At 40.2% G+C, this 18,412-nt stretch overlaps 1 protein-coding gene across 2 annotated transcripts in view; it reads left to right on the top strand.

Moving 5' to 3' along the window:
• Positions 1-17,633, top strand: part of RASAL1 (RAS protein activator like 1) — a 98,254-nt gene extending 80,621 nt beyond the window's left edge. For both annotated transcript variants that reach the window (XM_063454720.1, XM_063454721.1), the window contains 6 exons: positions 1,710-1,882; positions 10,682-10,822; positions 14,891-15,026; positions 15,106-15,226; positions 17,212-17,291; positions 17,387-17,633. In XM_063454720.1, the coding sequence (XP_063310790.1) occupies positions 1,710-1,882; positions 10,682-10,822; positions 14,891-15,026; positions 15,106-15,226; positions 17,212-17,291; positions 17,387-17,508 (773 nt within the window). In that variant the 3' untranslated portion in view covers positions 17,509-17,633. The remainder of the gene's footprint in view (positions 1-1,709; positions 1,883-10,681; positions 10,823-14,890; positions 15,027-15,105; positions 15,227-17,211; positions 17,292-17,386) is intronic.
• Positions 17,634-18,412: the final 779 nt, after the last annotated feature.

Consider the following 18,412-nt stretch of genomic DNA (forward strand, 5'->3'; position numbering starts at 1 on the left):
AATCAATAATACAAATAATAATGAATTTTAATGTAACCTCCACCCTTGCTTTCTATGTATTAATTGCCATTTCATCTCTTTCCTGTTGTCCCTCCAGTTTCCCTGGCTGTTCTTACTACATTTTGCTTCATATAGCATTATGTTTCCAATGCACTTCCTGTTTCTCTTATCCTTTTTTTATCTTTTGTTGACACTTGATATGTAAATGGTATGCAGATGAGTGACTGTTGCTATGATACTGTATGCTGAGCCTTAACCGAGCAGCTTTACATTTGCTAGTCTTAACTCCACCCTACTGTGATTTGATAATAATAAAAGTAACACATTTAGGCTGAAAAAAAAAATCAAACCACTTGTAGTCTGAATTTCTACACGTCCTTTGCTGTTGCTGATAACAAGACCGTACTCCCCTAACAACAAAGCACCACACACTTGAAGTAGTTCCCAAATGTGCCTCAGAATTGAAAAGAACTATTGACTAGAAAGTGGCAGTGAGAATCTCCTTCAGTTCTGAGTAAATTAGCAAGCCATTATTAACAATGTACAGACATCCAGGTTCAAATTTGTTGTCAAGGCAAATAAAACAGCCTTCCGTAGCCCATTCACTTGTAGGAAACAGTTTATTTTTGTTCTGCCCACTTAAGTAGGCCTTTATCATCTTGGAGGATGGAAGATGGAATACAATAGGTTTAAGTCCTGGTCCAGCTATTCTCCCTGAATAAACATAGCAGACACATGTACCTACATTATGGAGTGGTTAATTCACCAAATAATATATTGTGGGACATTTTAACCAACTTGCAAAATTCTGTCCAAAACCAGCAGGGTGGGAAAAAATCAACTCAAACCTTATGTAGCATTCTTTACTCACATTTGAAAACTTGGCTGTTTCATGATAGAATTAGCCATCTTTTCGTTGGCATGGTGAGTATGAACTGTTTTTAGGAGGTCTACCAAGAAACGGATCAAAAGCACACAAGCTACAAAAGGGTATTGCGTTATAAGACTTGTTCTTACCTACCACTACATACTGTCATTCATTTTACTTCACCTGAAACCCAATGAAAAATTATTATCTTAATATTTTAGCAAAATGAAATTGAACTGCAAAATTTAAGTAAAATTGCTGAATTGTTTGAATGATCCATTTTACATCTCTACTATTTTAACAGCAGTTTGCTATAAACAACGGCACAGTCTTTACCTTTCTATTTTTTTTATCTATAATTTCTTCTGTGAAACAAAATAATTGTATTTTTAATATTCATGTGGAGCTAATGGATTAATGGTTTTGAATGTGGAAAACAAGTGTTTTTGCTCATTTGCTAAAAAAAAATTTTGGGGGGATGTTTTTTTTCCCAATGCTCATGAATATTATTTCTAAAAACAATGGCATTCTTTAATTTTCATAGAATTCGGTTTGTAGTGAACTGCAAACATTCAATACAAATGTTGTAAATGCTGTTTTTCGACCAGTTTTATTTAATTAACGTGTTTACACACGTCACACAAGTGAATCTCTTTTGCTATGGTACATTCTTTTCATTAATAATCGTCCATGTTCTTCAATCTATCACATTCTTTCTGCCTTCCTCTCTTCCTCTATTTCCCTTGTTCTTTACTTTCCTTGTCTATACTTTTTCTTCTCAATGTCACAAACATCCATCTCATTGACTTTTACATCACACTTTCTTGTATCACTATCTCAGAGTGCAGTCAGATGTCTCGCACATTATTCCATCCATCAGTCACCATAAAGGAAGGATTTCTGCACAAACGAAAAGCTGAGGCTGTACACCTGGTGACTCGCTTCACTTTTAAGAAGAGGTACTTCTGGCTTAGTAGTCAAACCTTGTCCTACTCCAAGTCCCCAGACTGGCAGGTAAGTGTTAATTCCTGAGGTAATAGAACTGTAAATTAAATATAGGTTTTTTTTTTTAAAAAAATCTATTTAGTTCATCTCTCGATATTTTCTAAAATACATCTATATTTGCTTGTCTGTATGAAATGACCAGTTGTTTTAGCGTTTTTCCTAGAACATTAGGAATATTTAATAAGTGGCAGCGTTTCACATAACAGAACATAATAACTGAAAAACTAAACTATGTTGCAATGCGAAAGACAAAACAAAGATGATTAAATTAATGTTTTGAAAAAAAAAAACGTTTTAACTTTTCTTTTCCTTTGAAGTCCATGCTTTAACCAATGTTATTTTGGTAAGTTATTGCAATCATTTACCACCCATGAAATCCTTGTTTCTTCCTTTAACACTTTTTAAATTGGCATTCCCACACTTCCCTCCCTAATCGCAATCTATTATCTTTCAGATAGAAAGTACCCTTCACACTTGGCCTAGCTGCAGGGATAGACAACCTTCGGCAAGCCAGATGCTGTGGACTACATCCCCCATAAAGCTCGTACACCCATAAAGATGGCAAAGAATCACGGGAGGTGTAATCAAAAACATCTAGAGTGCCGAAGGTTGCCTATGCCTGGCCTAGCATAACCCTTAACTGTCTTGATGTGCATTCATCCTCCTTTGACACTCAACCTCTGCTACCACCAATCTCAAGCTTTTACCAGCTTAATCCAGTTATTTTTCTTTGCTCATCCAACCTTCTCAACTACCTTGAATAGCACCAAACATGATCAACTCCAATCTCACACATTTAATTTGTTCCCAAATAGCTGAACATAACTTGAGGAGGTTCCCACAGTAGAGAGAAATTCCTTCACTCTACCTTTTGTTAAGTTTCTATTGTTGCCCCCCTTCCCTTGCCATGCAAACCTTATTGATTACCTTCATCACCACCTTCTCGCACAGCCTTACATGGAGACTGTGCTTTGACCTACAGCAATGCCATAAAACACTCTGGTAAGCATCAAAAAGTGTACAATTGTTCTGATGCTTAATTTTAAACATTTAGAGAATTTTATTTTTTACACTCTTACTACAGTACTAATATCTAGAATACCAAACCTTTGGTTATGTTACCCGACCACACTTTATTGCTGTCTGTCACAGGACCAAAAAAACAGACATAATCATGATTCTACACTGCCTGTTTCTGATGCATGAAAAATGCCTGGATTATACCCACTTGTTAACCTTTGATTTCTATTTCCCATTCCCCTTCATTCTTCCACTTACTCTATGGGAGTTTATCGCTTTACAGTTCCTCTGAGATAGTGGTCTTATGCAAGAATGGGTTCCTCTAAGTTTCTTATTTCCGAAGTACTTAACCACAGAGCATGAATTTGAAACCTGGACACCCCATGCCTGTCTCGTCAGTGTAATATCTTACTCTTTAATCTCTTTCCTCCACTCATGATCTATTCTTAACTTGCATCTTCACTCTGATTTACTGTTACCTTCCCAAATCCTTCACTTGAACCAATATCTCTGTTTATCGAACATCCTTTCGCCCACTCCCCGCCAAGAGTGTATGTACCCAGCTTAATAACTTTTACAATACAGACTGTCTACTTGATCTTCTTCTAAAATGACCAAGGATTCAATCATTATTAATTCTAAAGGTCACTATTTTGTCTTGATTCTTTGTCTTTTCTTCCATTTTTTCCCATTGTGGATTATTTACATTTCCTCTATTATATACTCTCCCACCACTGTTGCAGTGTCTGGCACCTCTCCCACTCAGTGACTCCTTTCTTTTGGAGTTTAGGGTTTGTCTGTTTCTGTTCATATTTCCCATCATTCTTTACATTCCAGAATTTCTAAAGGGAGCACTTTTAACAACTATTCCACAAGCATACTGTGACTGTTCTTTCACTCCTCTCATCCGATGCCATCTCAAAAATATAGCTTTCATTATTAAAAATTCAGAAAGCAGAATGCAAACAAAGAAGTTTTTCATGCACACATTTTTCTTTGCTTAGCCCACTATATACTAGTGGTAAGTCATGTTAAATGGCTTTCCCTGTACCCTCACAATGTGACCCGGAGGTCCAAAATGTGTTAGGTGTTTAGCTTTACCTTGTTCCCGTTTTTGTTTAGTTTTTCTGTGCCAAATAAACTGGGTTTGGACTTTGAGCACTTGTGGCATTTGCTTGTTTTTTCCCTCACAAGGTTAAGGGATTAATATACAGGACAGAGTTGTAAAATTTGCAGGCAAAAAAACCAAACCTGACAGAATAGGAACATATATGAATAAAGCAGACCACAGCCCAAACTCTCTTTGCTCTCCACATCACATACAAAAAAATAAAAAAAACATACAATGAACTTAAAGTGGCATTGTCATGGTCGCATGTAACACCCCTCTCCCCCTCCTGACTCCACTGCATTTTATTGTCCCTGTAGTTACCACAAAATGCCTTTAGGTCTCTATTTCACCTTTTTTTACCAGCTTATTTCTACCCTGGATCTATGTCATTGTGTTCCTGGATGAAGTGTACCGTAGTGCCTTCCACTGCACATACTAGCTTGCGCTGTGAAATGTGTGCGCTTGCCCAGTTGAACACTTGGACATTCGCTTTTGCCTGAATTTCAGACCGAATTTCTGTAAAGTTTTCCCTCCTGCCCCTACTCACTGTGCCGCAAGTAAGGGCATGTCTATTAAACATTGAGCAGCCAGTGTAAAAAGACCCCCTCCAAAATCCAATAAAGGGTGACCTATTAAAATAAATAATGGGTGGGTGACATAATGTTTTCCTCTAGGCCCCACCCGTGCTCCGTGAGTGGGGGCTATTAAACTAAACCAGGGGACCAGCCTCCACCAATTAGCTGCGGTGGGGCTCTAAGTGATAATAGGGGGGACCTATTGTCCCTACCCATTAGGTGCAGTCAGGGACCGTAAGTGATAATGAGGGGATCTAGTGTATTTTTTTTATTTAGTATTAGTAAAGTTGGCTGCAAGACCATGATATGGCAATCTTACGGGGTACTGACTTAGGGGGTTATCTACTAAACGGCTGCAAGATTGAATTTCCTAAATGTAAAAAATGAATGCCATTAACATCAAACTGTCAACATGACAGAATGTTTGGAAAGGGCAAAATGAGGCAATGCGAGAATATAGAGGAGTATTATGGGAAAAACGTCTTTGACACAGGAATTTCAGCTTGTTTAAGTTCCTTGTTACGTCAAAAAAAGGAAAGTATAGGAAAAACACATAAGATAAAATAGTCACTTTTAGTTAGAAATAGCTGTCAAATTAAAAAAAAGTAACAGAGTAGAAGGAAGAGAAGAGGAAGTAATTGGGAGAAGATAAGTACAATGTGATTGTGCCGCTTTAAAATAGCTCAGAGAATGTGTGGTAGTTGTGACATTACAGTTGACACAGCACTGTGCTGCTCTGCAGATAAACTATATCCACACACCCAGGGCCGGACTGGGAACTAAAAGCAGCCCTGGAAAAAAATTCTATACCAGCCCAATAATGCGTCGCGCCAGCATAGTGTGCTGAAAGAGGGTGAAAAAATAACTTGAAATTGAAAACTCTTACTCCAACGAAAGAACGCATATAGGACTTCAAAATAAACAAAAGAGTGCCTTTATTTTAAGTAGACGTACATGTAATCAATGTTTCAGTACAACTACTTTGGCGTATTAAGGACATTTTAGTAATGATACTGAAATGCTGAATGTCTGCAATTGCACAACTAAACAAAAATGAAGTTAGCTTGTTTATTTTGAAGTTCTATGGGTGCGCTTTAAATATGTTATGGTGCATGAGTATGCAACTAGCAACAAGACTGGGCCAATACGTGCTCATTACATATATATATATATATATATATATATATATTAATGACATTTATGTGTGTATTATGCATATATAAATGTATATGACTATATGTGTAAATATTATAGGCATAATTATATGTTACTAATACACACATCAATATATATATATATATATATATATATACATATATATATATATATGTGTGTGTGTATTACTGTCAGGATCACATCAATTTATGTCTATTACCTTTACCTCGTTTAGTGTATCTTGTCTCCAATTGTCTCCTTTTTTCTCTTACAGCGACCCTTGTGCATCTTTTACTTCATCCCAGTCCCTTTGTGTTTCTTTTTACCCTTCTCCAGCCTCTGTTTTTCTCTTTCCCTAGCCCCTTTTGTGTTGTTCTTAGACCCAGCCAACAAACCTTCTGTGTCTCTTTCTCCCCTCTCCTCCCTGTCTCTCTTCCCCCTCTCCTCCCTGAGTCTCTCTTCCCCATCTCCTCCCTGTGTCTCTCTCTTACCCCTCTGTCTCTTTGTACCCCCATCCCCTGTGTCTCTCTATTACCCCTCTGTCTCTTTGTCCCCCTTTGCTGGTGTCTCTCTATTACCCCACCTGTCTCTGTGTCCCCCTTCCCTGGTGTCTCTCTATTACCCCACCTGTCTCTTTGTCCCCCTTCCCTGGTGTCTCTCTATTACCCCACCTGTCTCTGTGTCCCCCCCCCCTTTTCCTGTGTCTCTCTATTACCCATCTCTTTGTCCCCCCAACCCCTATGTCTCTCTATTACCCCTCTGTCTCTTTGTCCCCCCTTCCCTGGTGTCTCTCTATTACCCCTCTCTTTATCCCCCATCTCCTGTCTCTCTATTACCCCTCTGTCTCTTTGTCCCCCCCCTTCCCTGGTGTCTCTCTATTACCCCTCTCTTTGTCCCCCCCATTCCCTGTCTCTCTATTACCCCTCTGTCTCTTTGCCCCCCCCCCTTCCCTGGTGTCTCTCTATTACCCCTCTCTTTATCCCCCATCCCCTGTCTCTCTATTACCCCTCTGTCTCTTTGTCCCCCCCCCTTCCCTGGTGTCTCTCTATTACCCCTCTCTTTGTCGTCCCCCCCATTCCCTGTCTCTCTATTACCCCTCTGTCTCTTTGCCCCCCTTCCCTGGTGTCTCTCTATTACCCCTCTCTTTATCCCCCCATCCCCTGTCTCTCTATTACCCCTCTGTCTCTTTGTCCCCCCTTCCCTGGTGTCTCTCTATTACCCCTCTCTTTGTCCCCCCCCCCATTCCCTGTCTCTCTATTACCCCTCTGTCTCTTTGCCCCCCCTTCCCTGGTGTCTCTTTATTTCCCCATCTCTTTGCCCCCCCATCCCCTGTCTCTCTATTACCCCTCTGTCTCTTTGTCCCCCCCTTCCCTGTTGTCTCTCTATTACCCCTCTCTTTGTCCCCCCATCCCCTGTCTCTCTATTACCCCTCTGTCTCTTTATTACCCCATCTCTTTGTCCCCACATCCCCTGTCTCTCTATTACCCTTCTGTCTCTTTGCCCCCCCCTTCCCTGGTGTCTCTCTATTACCCCTCTCTTTGTCCCCCGATCCCCTGTCTCTCTATTACCCCTCTGTCTCTTTGCCCCCTCCCTTCCCTGGTGTCTCTTTATTACCCCATCTCTTTGTCCCCCCATCCCCTGTCTCTCTATTACCCTTCTGTCTCCTTGCCCCCCCTTCCCTGGTGTCTCTCTATTACCCCTCTCTTTGTCCCCCCCATCCCCTGTCTCTCTATTACCCCTCAATCTCTGTGTCCCCCCCCTTCCCCTGTGTTTCTATTACCCCTCTATTTGTCCACTATTTTTGTCCTCCCCTTCCCCTCTATTTGTCCCCCCCTTCCCCTCTATTTGTCCCCCCCTTCCCCTCTATTTGTCCCCCCTTCCCCTCTTTTTGTCCCCCCCTTCCCCTATTTTTTTCTGTACCTGCTGCTACAGGAGGACTGAGGGAAGGGGCGGAGCTAACTACCATGCTCCCTCCCGGTTCCCATAATTCCCAGCATCTACACATCATAGAGTAATCCCTACTCTATGATGTGTAGATGCTGGGAATTATGGGAACCGCGAGGGAGCTTGGTAGTTAGCTCCGCCCCCTCCCTCAGTCCTCCTGTGCTGACAGCTATGCTGCTGTCAGTATCAGTGAGTGTGCTGCTGCATCGCTTAGGCGGCCGCCCGGCACACTCACTGATACTGACAGCAGCATAGCTGTCAGCACAGGAGATGGGGCCGCCGGCCGCAAGGTGAGTAATCACCTCAGACTGTGCCGCTGGACTGGCCACCCGGCGGCACTGACATGCGGCCGGCGGCCGCCATATTATTACAATATAGGGAGCAGGGCTCCCTCTCTCTCTCCAGCCCCCAAGGTGCCGCGGCCCACCGGGAAATTTCCCGGTATCCCGGTGGGCCAGTCCGGCCCTGCACACACCATTGCAGAAAGAAATGAGGAATCATATGTCCAGTACTTAACAGGTTTTGTATATTGGACCGTGTTGATAAAAGGATAATACAGTTGTGCTCAAAGTTTACATACCCTTGGAGAATTGGTAACATATGTACCATTTTTAAAGAAAACATGAGTGAGCAGGCCAAACACATTTCTTCAGAACCTTCACCTTTTTCTGCTGTAGCCACCGAAGGGTCAACTTGGTCTTGTGCTTTTGGTCATAGTCATACTGGAAAGTCCAAGAGTGTCCCATGCGCAGCCTTCGTGCAGAAGAATGCAAATTGTCTGGCAGTATTTTCTGATAACATGCTGCATTCATCTTGCCATCAATTGTCAGAATATTCCCCGTGCCTCTAGAGCTCCCCGCCCCCCAAAACATCAGAGAGCCACCACCATGCTTCACAGAGGGGATGGTATTCTTTTCACTATAGGTCTTGTTGACCCCTCTCCAAACATAGCACTTATGGTTGTGACCAAAATGCTCTATTTTGGTCTTGACTCAACCAAATTACAGTGTGCCAGAAGCTGTGAGGAGTGTCAATGTGTTGTCAGGTATATTGTAACCTGGCTTTTTTGTGGCATTGGCACAATAGAGGCTTCCTTCTGGCAACTTTACCATGCAGCTAATTTTTGTTCAAGTATGGTCGTATTGTGCTCCTTGAAACAACCACACCGTCTTTTTCCCAAACAGCCTGTAATTCTCCTGGGGTCACTTGTGGGTTTTTCTTTGTATCCTGAACAATTCTTCTGGCAGTTGTCACTGAAATCTTTCTTGGTCTACGTGACCTTGGTCTGGTATCAAGGGATTACCGAATTTTCCACTTCTTAATAATAGAGTGAACAGTACTGACTGACATTTTCAAGGCTTTGGATATCTTTTTATATCCTTTTCTGTCTTTAGCAAGTGCCATTACCTTGTTATGCAGGTCTTTTGACGGTTCTTTTCTGCTCCCCATGGCTCAGTGTCTAGTCTGCTCAATGAATCCACATGAGAGTTAACAAACTCATTGACTATTTATACACAGACACTAATTGCAATTTTAAAAGCCACAGATGTGGGAAAATAAATTTGAATTGCCATTTTAACCCGTGTGTGTGTCTGTAATAAGGCCCAACATTCAAGGGTATGTCAACTTGTAATCAGGGCCATTTGGGTGATTTCTGTTATCATTATGATTTAAAAAGAAGCCAAACAACTATTTGATAATAAATGACTTCATATGATCACTATCCTTCAATAAAACAATTTTTTTTGCATGATCAGTCATATTTTCTAAATTAATGCCAAAATTTCGGCCAGGGTATGCAGACATTTGAGCCCAACTGTATGTATAATCGTACAGCTTGTTGACCTTGTCAGTCACTTTCTGTACACAAATGAGACAAATGCATCATATTGAAAAAAACAACAATTAACTGCTTTAGTTCTGGATTGTCAAAGTAGCAAAATATCTGTTAGAATTTGCAGACTTTTATTGGAGGGTTTATCAAAAGTAAGCTCCCCATGTATTATTATTATTGGCATTTCTATAGCGCCAACTTATTCCACAGCACTTTACAATAATATAAAGGGGGGAATTTTACAGTAAATGAGAAAATTGCAATTTGTTACAAGAACAATAGGTTGATAAGGACCCTGCTCTAAAGTGATTATACTCTTGAGAATTGTTGAAATACAATTCTAGTTTTAAAGGGACACTCCCCTGCCCATATGCAAAATGCATAAAAATCACGTTAAGTAGATTTACCCCAAATAAAAAATAGCATGCATTTAATTATGCATATTTTCCACTGGAGGTATATAAAAAAAAAAAAACAGCTTGCAGAAACTGGAGATCGATTGACTGCTGCTTTTGTAAGCCCTCCTCTTCTAACCCCACCCATACTTGATATCACTGTCCAATCACAGACTTCCCAATGCAGCTCAGTGAGAAGTGTTTGCAAAGCAGCGCCCTGGGAGATTGCCGCCTCTTGAGTTCAGTGCAAATATGCTAACCAAACCAGTTAGTAACAGGACCGGTTGTCTGCTTGAAAATACAGGATGATGTAGGTAATATACGTAGTTTATAAAAGTGTACATTTCTATTGAAATTTGTACTTTTCCAATCTGGAAAAATAGGACAAACTCATCACACATAAAGCTTTTCAGCAAGCTGGAGTGTCTAAAGCATCATGGTTGTTGTACTTCTGTTGGGGGACTATTTTTGGCAATCCCTGGTGTTCATATACCTCCTCTTCTCCATGCAAATGAACTGTATACTGAATATTATGTTTTTCCCCTTACCATGGACAGAACAAGATTTAGCTCATATAGCTCTTGAGATGTGTGAGATTTCACACATACTAACTCCTATTTATTCTATGATCTTGTGTGGAGTCAAATATAGTGTAACTGATCTTTTTGTATCAATATTTTATTTGCCAAAATAACAAAACGGTGGTATTTTGCAGAAAATTATCTTTTTATAATTTTTTTTTCTTACTCTTTTTATTTATTTTTCTCCTTCCAGGTTCGCTCATCAATACCTGTGCATCGGATCTGTGCAATAGAGAGAGTGGATGAGAATGCTTTCCAGCAACCAAACATGATGCAAATTATAAGCCAGGATAATGAGGCACAGGGAGGACACATTATGTACATACAGTGCAAGGTGAGAGGCACAGGGAGGATGTTTAATGTGTGCCCAGTGCACAGCGAGAGGAACACCATGGATACGTTCCATACATACCTCTCCCTGTGTATATCTCAGAGGGACTTGAAAACCTTTATTTCAAAGAGGGGAGATGTCACATGCACCACTAATCAACAGATTATCAATAACCATGGTAACCGCACTGGCCAGCCCCAGGGACACAATTATATGTGTGTGTCTTCAAGTTTGGTAAAGCTCTCCTTAGAGGTCTTAAAATGTGTTACCACACAACTGAAAAGTTGTGGAACACATTATAAAAATATCTCAAGATTGCATTTTAATATTTAATAACTTTTCAATAAGCCAATCTAAAATTGAGTTCTCTGACACGCTGAGTCAAACAATATTCCTTTGCGAGCTTCGTTTCCTGCTGGGCCTTTAAATTACTTTTCCCTGCATGTTCAAAACAAAACATGCAATTTCAAACATTTTAAAATATTCTCGCAAGATATGTAACTTGGATATTTACATATTCGAGACTGTTACAACTTTTACTTTCACAAATGCAATTTCTAATTTACCATTCATTTATTTGAATACTAGCTCAGGGCAAAACTGTGTACAGGTAGAAATTGTTTCTTATTGCCATTGGCTATTTAAAACCAGCTATCTTAGCTGTAGCAGTGTTTGAAGATGCTAACTAGCAATATAATCTTTGGAAACGTATAACTTAAACAGCTTGATTTACTTTAAGAGACACTTTAGGCACCCAGACCCCTTCAACTCATTGAAGTGGCCTGGGTGCACTGTCCCAGGCCCCTTAACCCTGCAATTGTAATTATTACACTTTTTGATAAACTGCAATAATTACACTAGAGAGCTAACTCCACCTCTAGTGGCTGTCTACCAGACAGCCACTAGAGGGACTTCCGGGTTGGGTCTAATGCTGAATGTGCTCACACTTTGCATGCATTCAGCGTCACCCAAAGCCTTTTAGGAAAGCATTATACAAGACTTACCTGTGGGGGAAGACCTGATGCAAGTGTAGCGGAGTCTGAATCAGCACAGAACCAACACCGAGGGACATTGATGCTGGTATCAGGTAGGTGATAGAAAGGGTTTTTAACCCCTTCTGCACCACAGGGGATTGGGGGGTTCAGGAGGGAGGGGGGCACTATAGGGAGCTTTAGTGCTAGGAAATCTATAGTTTCCCTTAAAAGTTTGGTGTTTGTATTTTACTAAGTGGTACAGCGTGCTATTTACTAAATGATGTTATGGATTAACCCCTTTTGTGGAGTAAATGCTATGCCTAGTGAGGCCAGATATATGGTCTCACTAAGGAGCAGTGCCGCAGCTGTTAACCCTTTCAGTGCTGCAGCAGGGAGTAGTGCAACATGGAAACGTGAAAGTAAAATGTATAAAGTAATACATGCTGGGGTTGGTGAGACTCCAGCATGTTATTAGAGATAGATGATTAGCTTCCTCATATTGAGAGCCCTAATTAGCGCTCTATTACAAAAAGGAAATAATAGTGAAAAAAGTGCGGTCTATTGGACCCCACAAAAAATGATTAGGGCCCTACGTGTGGCCCTGGTGTCTCCAACCTTAAAGGATTACTCCAACCACTTCTGCTTTTCAAAGTGGTCATGGTGGTAGGTGTCTGAATGTGCAGTATTTCAGCTTCAAACATTGCACATCCAGAGTAATCGTCACTTTTGCAGAGGCAAGTTGCAACCCTAGCCCACCGAAGTCTGTTCTGGGCTGCCAGTGTCAATTCTGTGCATAAAATACGCATGTTGTCAGCGCACACTGCACGCAAGCGACAGACATAATGTGATTCTTGGAGACTCTGCACGGGGAGTCTTGTGTGTCCTCCCTACAGCGCTACCATCTCCCTATCCCTTCCACGTAGTTTTTTTTTATCCCTCCCTCTTCTCTCCCCTTTTTGGAACAGCGTGCGCGCATGCGCTCTGAACTGGCTAAATATTCTAATCAAAGGCTCCTTTATGAGAACCTTTTGATTTGACCTCTTGTGGCTGCCGATACATCAGATGGGGGCATTGAAAGAAGCATTGGGAGCTTTGCCTGGCGCTGGATAATAGTAAGTAAAACTTCTTTAAAAACAATGATTAAGTGATCAGGGGATCCTAGAGAATAATGGCCAATATAAACATGACCAGGAGATGCTATGTAAGTATGTGAGCCTGGAATGGGTAAAAATCCATATTCCCTACATAGACTGAGATTGTAAATGTCAGGTTTTTAAACTGACTTAGAAATAAAAACGATTGCAACAAAGAGCAACAATGCTCTTTGTGGCACTAATGCTGTATATTATAACATGAGAGTCTGTGCCAGACAACGCAAAACCCAACTCCCAAAAAAACTAAGTCAGGGATATAAGTCAGGCTAACGTCGGCAGGTGAGACCTAACATGCATGCGCGGCAAATGCCTGCGTTCGCAATAGGATTTCCCCATAGGAAAGTATCATACAATGTTTCCTATGGGGTTTTGGGTGACTCATGCATAGCATGAGGACCTCCAGCGTCAGTTTGGCGACCAAAAGTCACCTAACAGCCCAGAAGTCCCTCTAGTGGCTATCTGGTAGCGTTTGCTAGACAGTCACCACATGAAAAACGTTTAATGTGAGAGTGTGTCGTATTAACTAGAATGGAGCAGCTAGCTTTATATCTCTTCTCCTACGAGACTGCTTGGGTGAAACTCCTGAGCAAGTTAAGTAAACTCAGGTCATTTTTAATTTGATCCAACTTTTTATTTATTTTTTTGGACTTTTAATGGAGAAAGATTTGGCTGTTAATGGGGGTTGGGGATGAGTTTACCGAAACTGATTTGAAGTCACTGCATTTTCATCCTAAACAAGGATTAATATATGAAATTACTGATTAAAGTCTTTGGGATAGCATACAGCATAATAGCATAATTTTGTAGACCTATAACAATCTGACCTGAAGTTATAATGTGTCTCTCCCATTACACATAGGGATAGATTTCTTTGCTATTCTCTGTCTCATTCCTAACCCCCCAAGCCTTTTGATGTAGGATGTAGGATGTTTTATGAAAACTTATTGAGGGGTCTATAAAGACTCTTTTTCATAATGCTGATATACTGCATTCATTTGAAAGAACAATGCTATTCGTTGTGCCTTCAGGACTCGGAAGAGACAATACTGTATTGTTTTACTTTGTGACCACTATCTTTATGCTGGTAAAGAAATGCAACAAATTAAAATGAACCTGTGGTGGGGCCCCTCACTTTCACTTATTTATTCTTACTTACATATATATAGTCTCATTTGCCAAACATTTAGTAGATAATTAAGGCAGGGAAGAATTCATTAAGAGCTAGAGTACAGGGCTTGTCTTTGGTCGGTCTGTCTGTCTATGTTTTTTGTTTTTTTTTAAACACCTGACATAGAAAAGAATAATGGGGATTCAGCTACAGTATATGACAAAACATTGCATAATCCTGCCACAAAACCAGTGTACCCCATTTTACATTAAAAGAAAAAAACAAAACTATTACATTTTGCAATCTCTGAAGTTGATGTTTAGTGAGTGAGTGTGCTGAATCTTGTATGCTATTTATATATATGTACAATGTACAAATTATACATATAACAAAATAAAACAGATGCTTTGTTGAGGAGGAGAATCGTGAGCATACATGTAGTCAACTCATGCAAAAAAAATAAAAAAAAAATATGATCAATATAAAGTATTACCGAATTGACAGTGAAACTAGGCAACTCTGGCTGGTTAAAGTGAGATTGGAGATGTAATTCAGCATGAGGGGAGTAGGTTTTCAAGTCAATGCACACTGTCTTACATAATCAGATAAGAGGACAAGGGATTATATATATGTGGAAGTGCTACATCCCTGACGTCTAGATAAATTGTATACATATGTGAATACCTTGAAACCAAGAACATGCTAAAGCTGATTGCTGCACATTTACTACCTTGCACAGTTACTGTGTTTCATTATTTGCATATGGCCAGTATGTTTGTAGATTGCATCGACTATGTTTTAGAAATCTATCCATAACACTCTGTTACCTACATAGAATGTGAATGAGCTCAATCAGTGGCTTTCAGCCTTGCGGAAGGTCAGCTTGTGCAACCAGCGTCTTCTGCCCACCTACCACCCTGGAGCTTATCGGAACTCACACTGGACATGCTGCCTGCAGTCTGACCGTGCTGGTAAGGTATACCCACTTAACTTCTACTCTTTCCCCTTCACACAGGATTCCTCCCTTATCTTTCACTTTGTTTCTCCCAGTGCGTGGGTGCAGTCGGACACACTTGGCTGTGACATTGGGTGACTGGAGCGATCCTCTTGATCCTGATGCTGAGGCTCAGGTCCTTTATCGACATTTGCTTATGGCAAAAGATGTGCTCAGGTCTGCATTTATAACTCATCCTTTATATAAACAAGTCATATTTCTCAGATTTTGTTTTGCAGTGTATTTTAGTGTGTATGTCTGTTCATCACCTCCAATGCAAAATGTCCTACTCGTTCTGCTGTTCCCCCAGACAGCTTATGTAACTTTCTTTTTATTATTTCTGTAATTTTTTATAAGGAAAAAAGTACTGATATCTGACAGTGCACTGTACGTGAAAGGAGCCATGCATCCATCATAACCACTACAGTCCACTAGGCCATAGTGTTTGCCCACTTTGACCAATAAACCAGGTCCTTCCAGGTGCCTGCAGCTGCATCCTCTAAATCCATTCTTCTTCTGCAGTAGAAACCAGATATATCTGTAGTATAAAGCATTTGCAAATACGTGGGACCAGGAAGTGAGAAACCGATGCGGCATGGACGCTGAACCTTGACGGTACAAACTAACCGGAGACAGCGAGCAGACAAAGTTACTAGCCCCACATACAGAGTAATATATTTTGTTTTGGGTTTCAAAACATTGCATGTCTTTGGCAATATTTTTTTTCTTTCCTGGCATGGGGATTGCCTTTCCCTTTCTGAAGACGGAGATTGAGTTACTTCAGTGAGGTACAAAAGAGGAAAAAGGAGAATGAGATATTAAGGGAAAAAAGGAGAGAAATAGAGAAAGATGAACAGAGGAAATCGGTGAATATAAATTAATCATCTGTAAGTAAGACAGCTATTTTGCAGACTTTGACATTAATTATACCTATAAAAAAAAAGGGTCTGGAGGAAATAAAACCAACAGCGAAATATTGTAACCCCTCAGAGGTCAAAGTAGCAATATATAGCTTAAAGATATGTCTTATGGTGCCATATATTCCCAAGTGAAGGAATCTAGCTGCAAAGAAAACTGGACTCTTATTGCTTTTTTTCTTAGATATATGCAAACTTACAACTGCAGCAATATAAATCTTCTATTAAATTGAAGCTGGATATTACTCAGCATACATGGCTCCTAAAAAAAAGAGAAACCTTTAATCAGTGAAAAAAAGAAACCATTAATGAACACATGCTACTCACCTAAAATGGCATCAACAGAAATGAAAAAGCACAGAAAATCTTTACCTCTAGATAACGTTGAACTCTCCCCTCACCAAATATCTAACTTGTCAGAAGATGATTTCCCCCACCTGCCGAAAATATCACAAGGAATTTTGCAGCAAATTTTAACTCAAATGCTGCACAATTTACATCAAAAAATTAAAAGCGATATTGAAATTAATACAAATGATCTCAGATCAGAAGTTGCCGTTTTATCTGAGAAGATCTCAAGCCAAGCAACTATATTAAAGCATTTGCAAATACAGGACTGTGGGTCAGAGTGTCAGTTGATGCACTCAGCCACCCAATGACAACTAAATAGTGATAAGAAGGATACTGCTAATGTGGAAGTTGTACTCTGTTGTATAATTAATGCACATATCCAGAGAGGTCACAGGTGTATCGGGGACCATCATTTTTGGTCAAATCAATCAAAAATCAAGGGTTCCGGTTCTGGTTATGTTGCTTTCACTTCCCATTTAAATCTTTTATTTATTGTTCTTCTACCATCCCAATTTACTTGTCACCAATATGCATTAGGGATTCATAGTATTGTTTACAGTCACACATACAATTATAACCAGTCAGGAGCACCTGCAGTGGGATTTTACAGTACAACTGTGTAACTGTTGGAGACTCACCTGATTGGTTAAAGATGGGTCTATGGAGGGATTAAGTGTTATGACAATGGGCTTGCAACCCCAAAACTGCAAGCAAATTATTTTATTTAATTTCATTTTATAAAATGTTTATTATATTTGTAGTGATCATATATTTGTACTCATAAATTGCAAATTGGCAAAATTATTATTGAATCCAATTTGTATCTGAATACAAACTCCAATTCTGCATCATCTCAGAAGTCCTAATTTAACCACTAATATTATTTCTGTTTAGGGAAAAGTACCTTGCAGGTACAGAGAGTACAGGCTCACAGAAGCAAGACATCAGAGGACATTGTGGAAAAAGCTATGAAGGTTCGATGATATGCCAAAGGCATGACTTAATGTAACTTGGGAAGATATCCCAATGGAGACTCTGAAGTACCATTTGTTTTTATATTGTGTTTCAGGTGCCACCGCCGCTTCCCCAGCAAAATGTCTGTGGTCAGCCATCGAGGATCTAGAAAAAGCACACCAAGCTTTCGAGAAGAGGGAACGGGAGGAGGTTTCCAACCACAGTCGCTGCACCTAGAACTCTATGAGGCAGCCTTCATCTTGTTCTCGAAACTTTACTGCTGCAGACATGGAAATGTATTTCCCACATTTTTGTATGATTTCCAAGCATATATTAAATAAACAAACTAAGGGTCAAATGCCTGACTTTGCTCTTCGTCATCTGCACTTTTTCCCGCAGTCTCTAGAGCAACTAACTAATTTGTCAGCATTTCTTTTACTCCCTCTGGTCTCTCTCAAAAAGTCTGAGTTGCGTACATTTTAAATACCCCTCATTCATCACGGCACTGACCTGCAGCTTATCTCCTTAACCTATCCCAGAGCTAACTTGCTCTCTATAGTTTTATCCCCAGAATATATGTCTTAAGCAACCAGTTATTAACTGTGCTCCAATGAACACTTTGATGAATGGATGCCAGATCAGCTATCCTGCCAGGCAAGACTTGCAATTAATCCATGCCATGCAGCCAGCAGACCTCTGCACCAAACTACAGGTACTTGGCCATATGTCCCTACATGCTGCAATTATCACCTGACAATGTAATCACTGAAGTAAGTCCTTGTGTGGCTCTTGAATCCTATGCAGAATCCAAAAATCCCTCCACATTGTGGCTATAAAGAAGGACATACTTAGTGTCAATGTATGAAAGCCTCCACTGCTGGGTATAAACCGCTGTCAACAGGGAAGGCATTTTGCAAGATTTTAGCAGAAAGCAGTTCAGATCAATTCAAGTTGGAGGATCAGATACTGAAGTGATTGCTCAAAAAGCTTTTCAAACGATTTCCCCCAATATTAAGTAATTTTAGGCATTTTGGAGGAACGATTTCAGAGGATAACCAGAAAATATAATAGAAAAAAAATTGCAAACAGACCTCCTAATTTGGATCATATCTGAACAAATCCTAAATTGCCCTAAGTGATT

The sequence above is a fragment of the Pelobates fuscus genome, chromosome 5, assembly GCF_036172605.1.
Source record: "Pelobates fuscus isolate aPelFus1 chromosome 5, aPelFus1.pri, whole genome shotgun sequence".
Taxonomy (NCBI): Eukaryota; Metazoa; Chordata; class Amphibia; order Anura; family Pelobatidae; genus Pelobates; species Pelobates fuscus.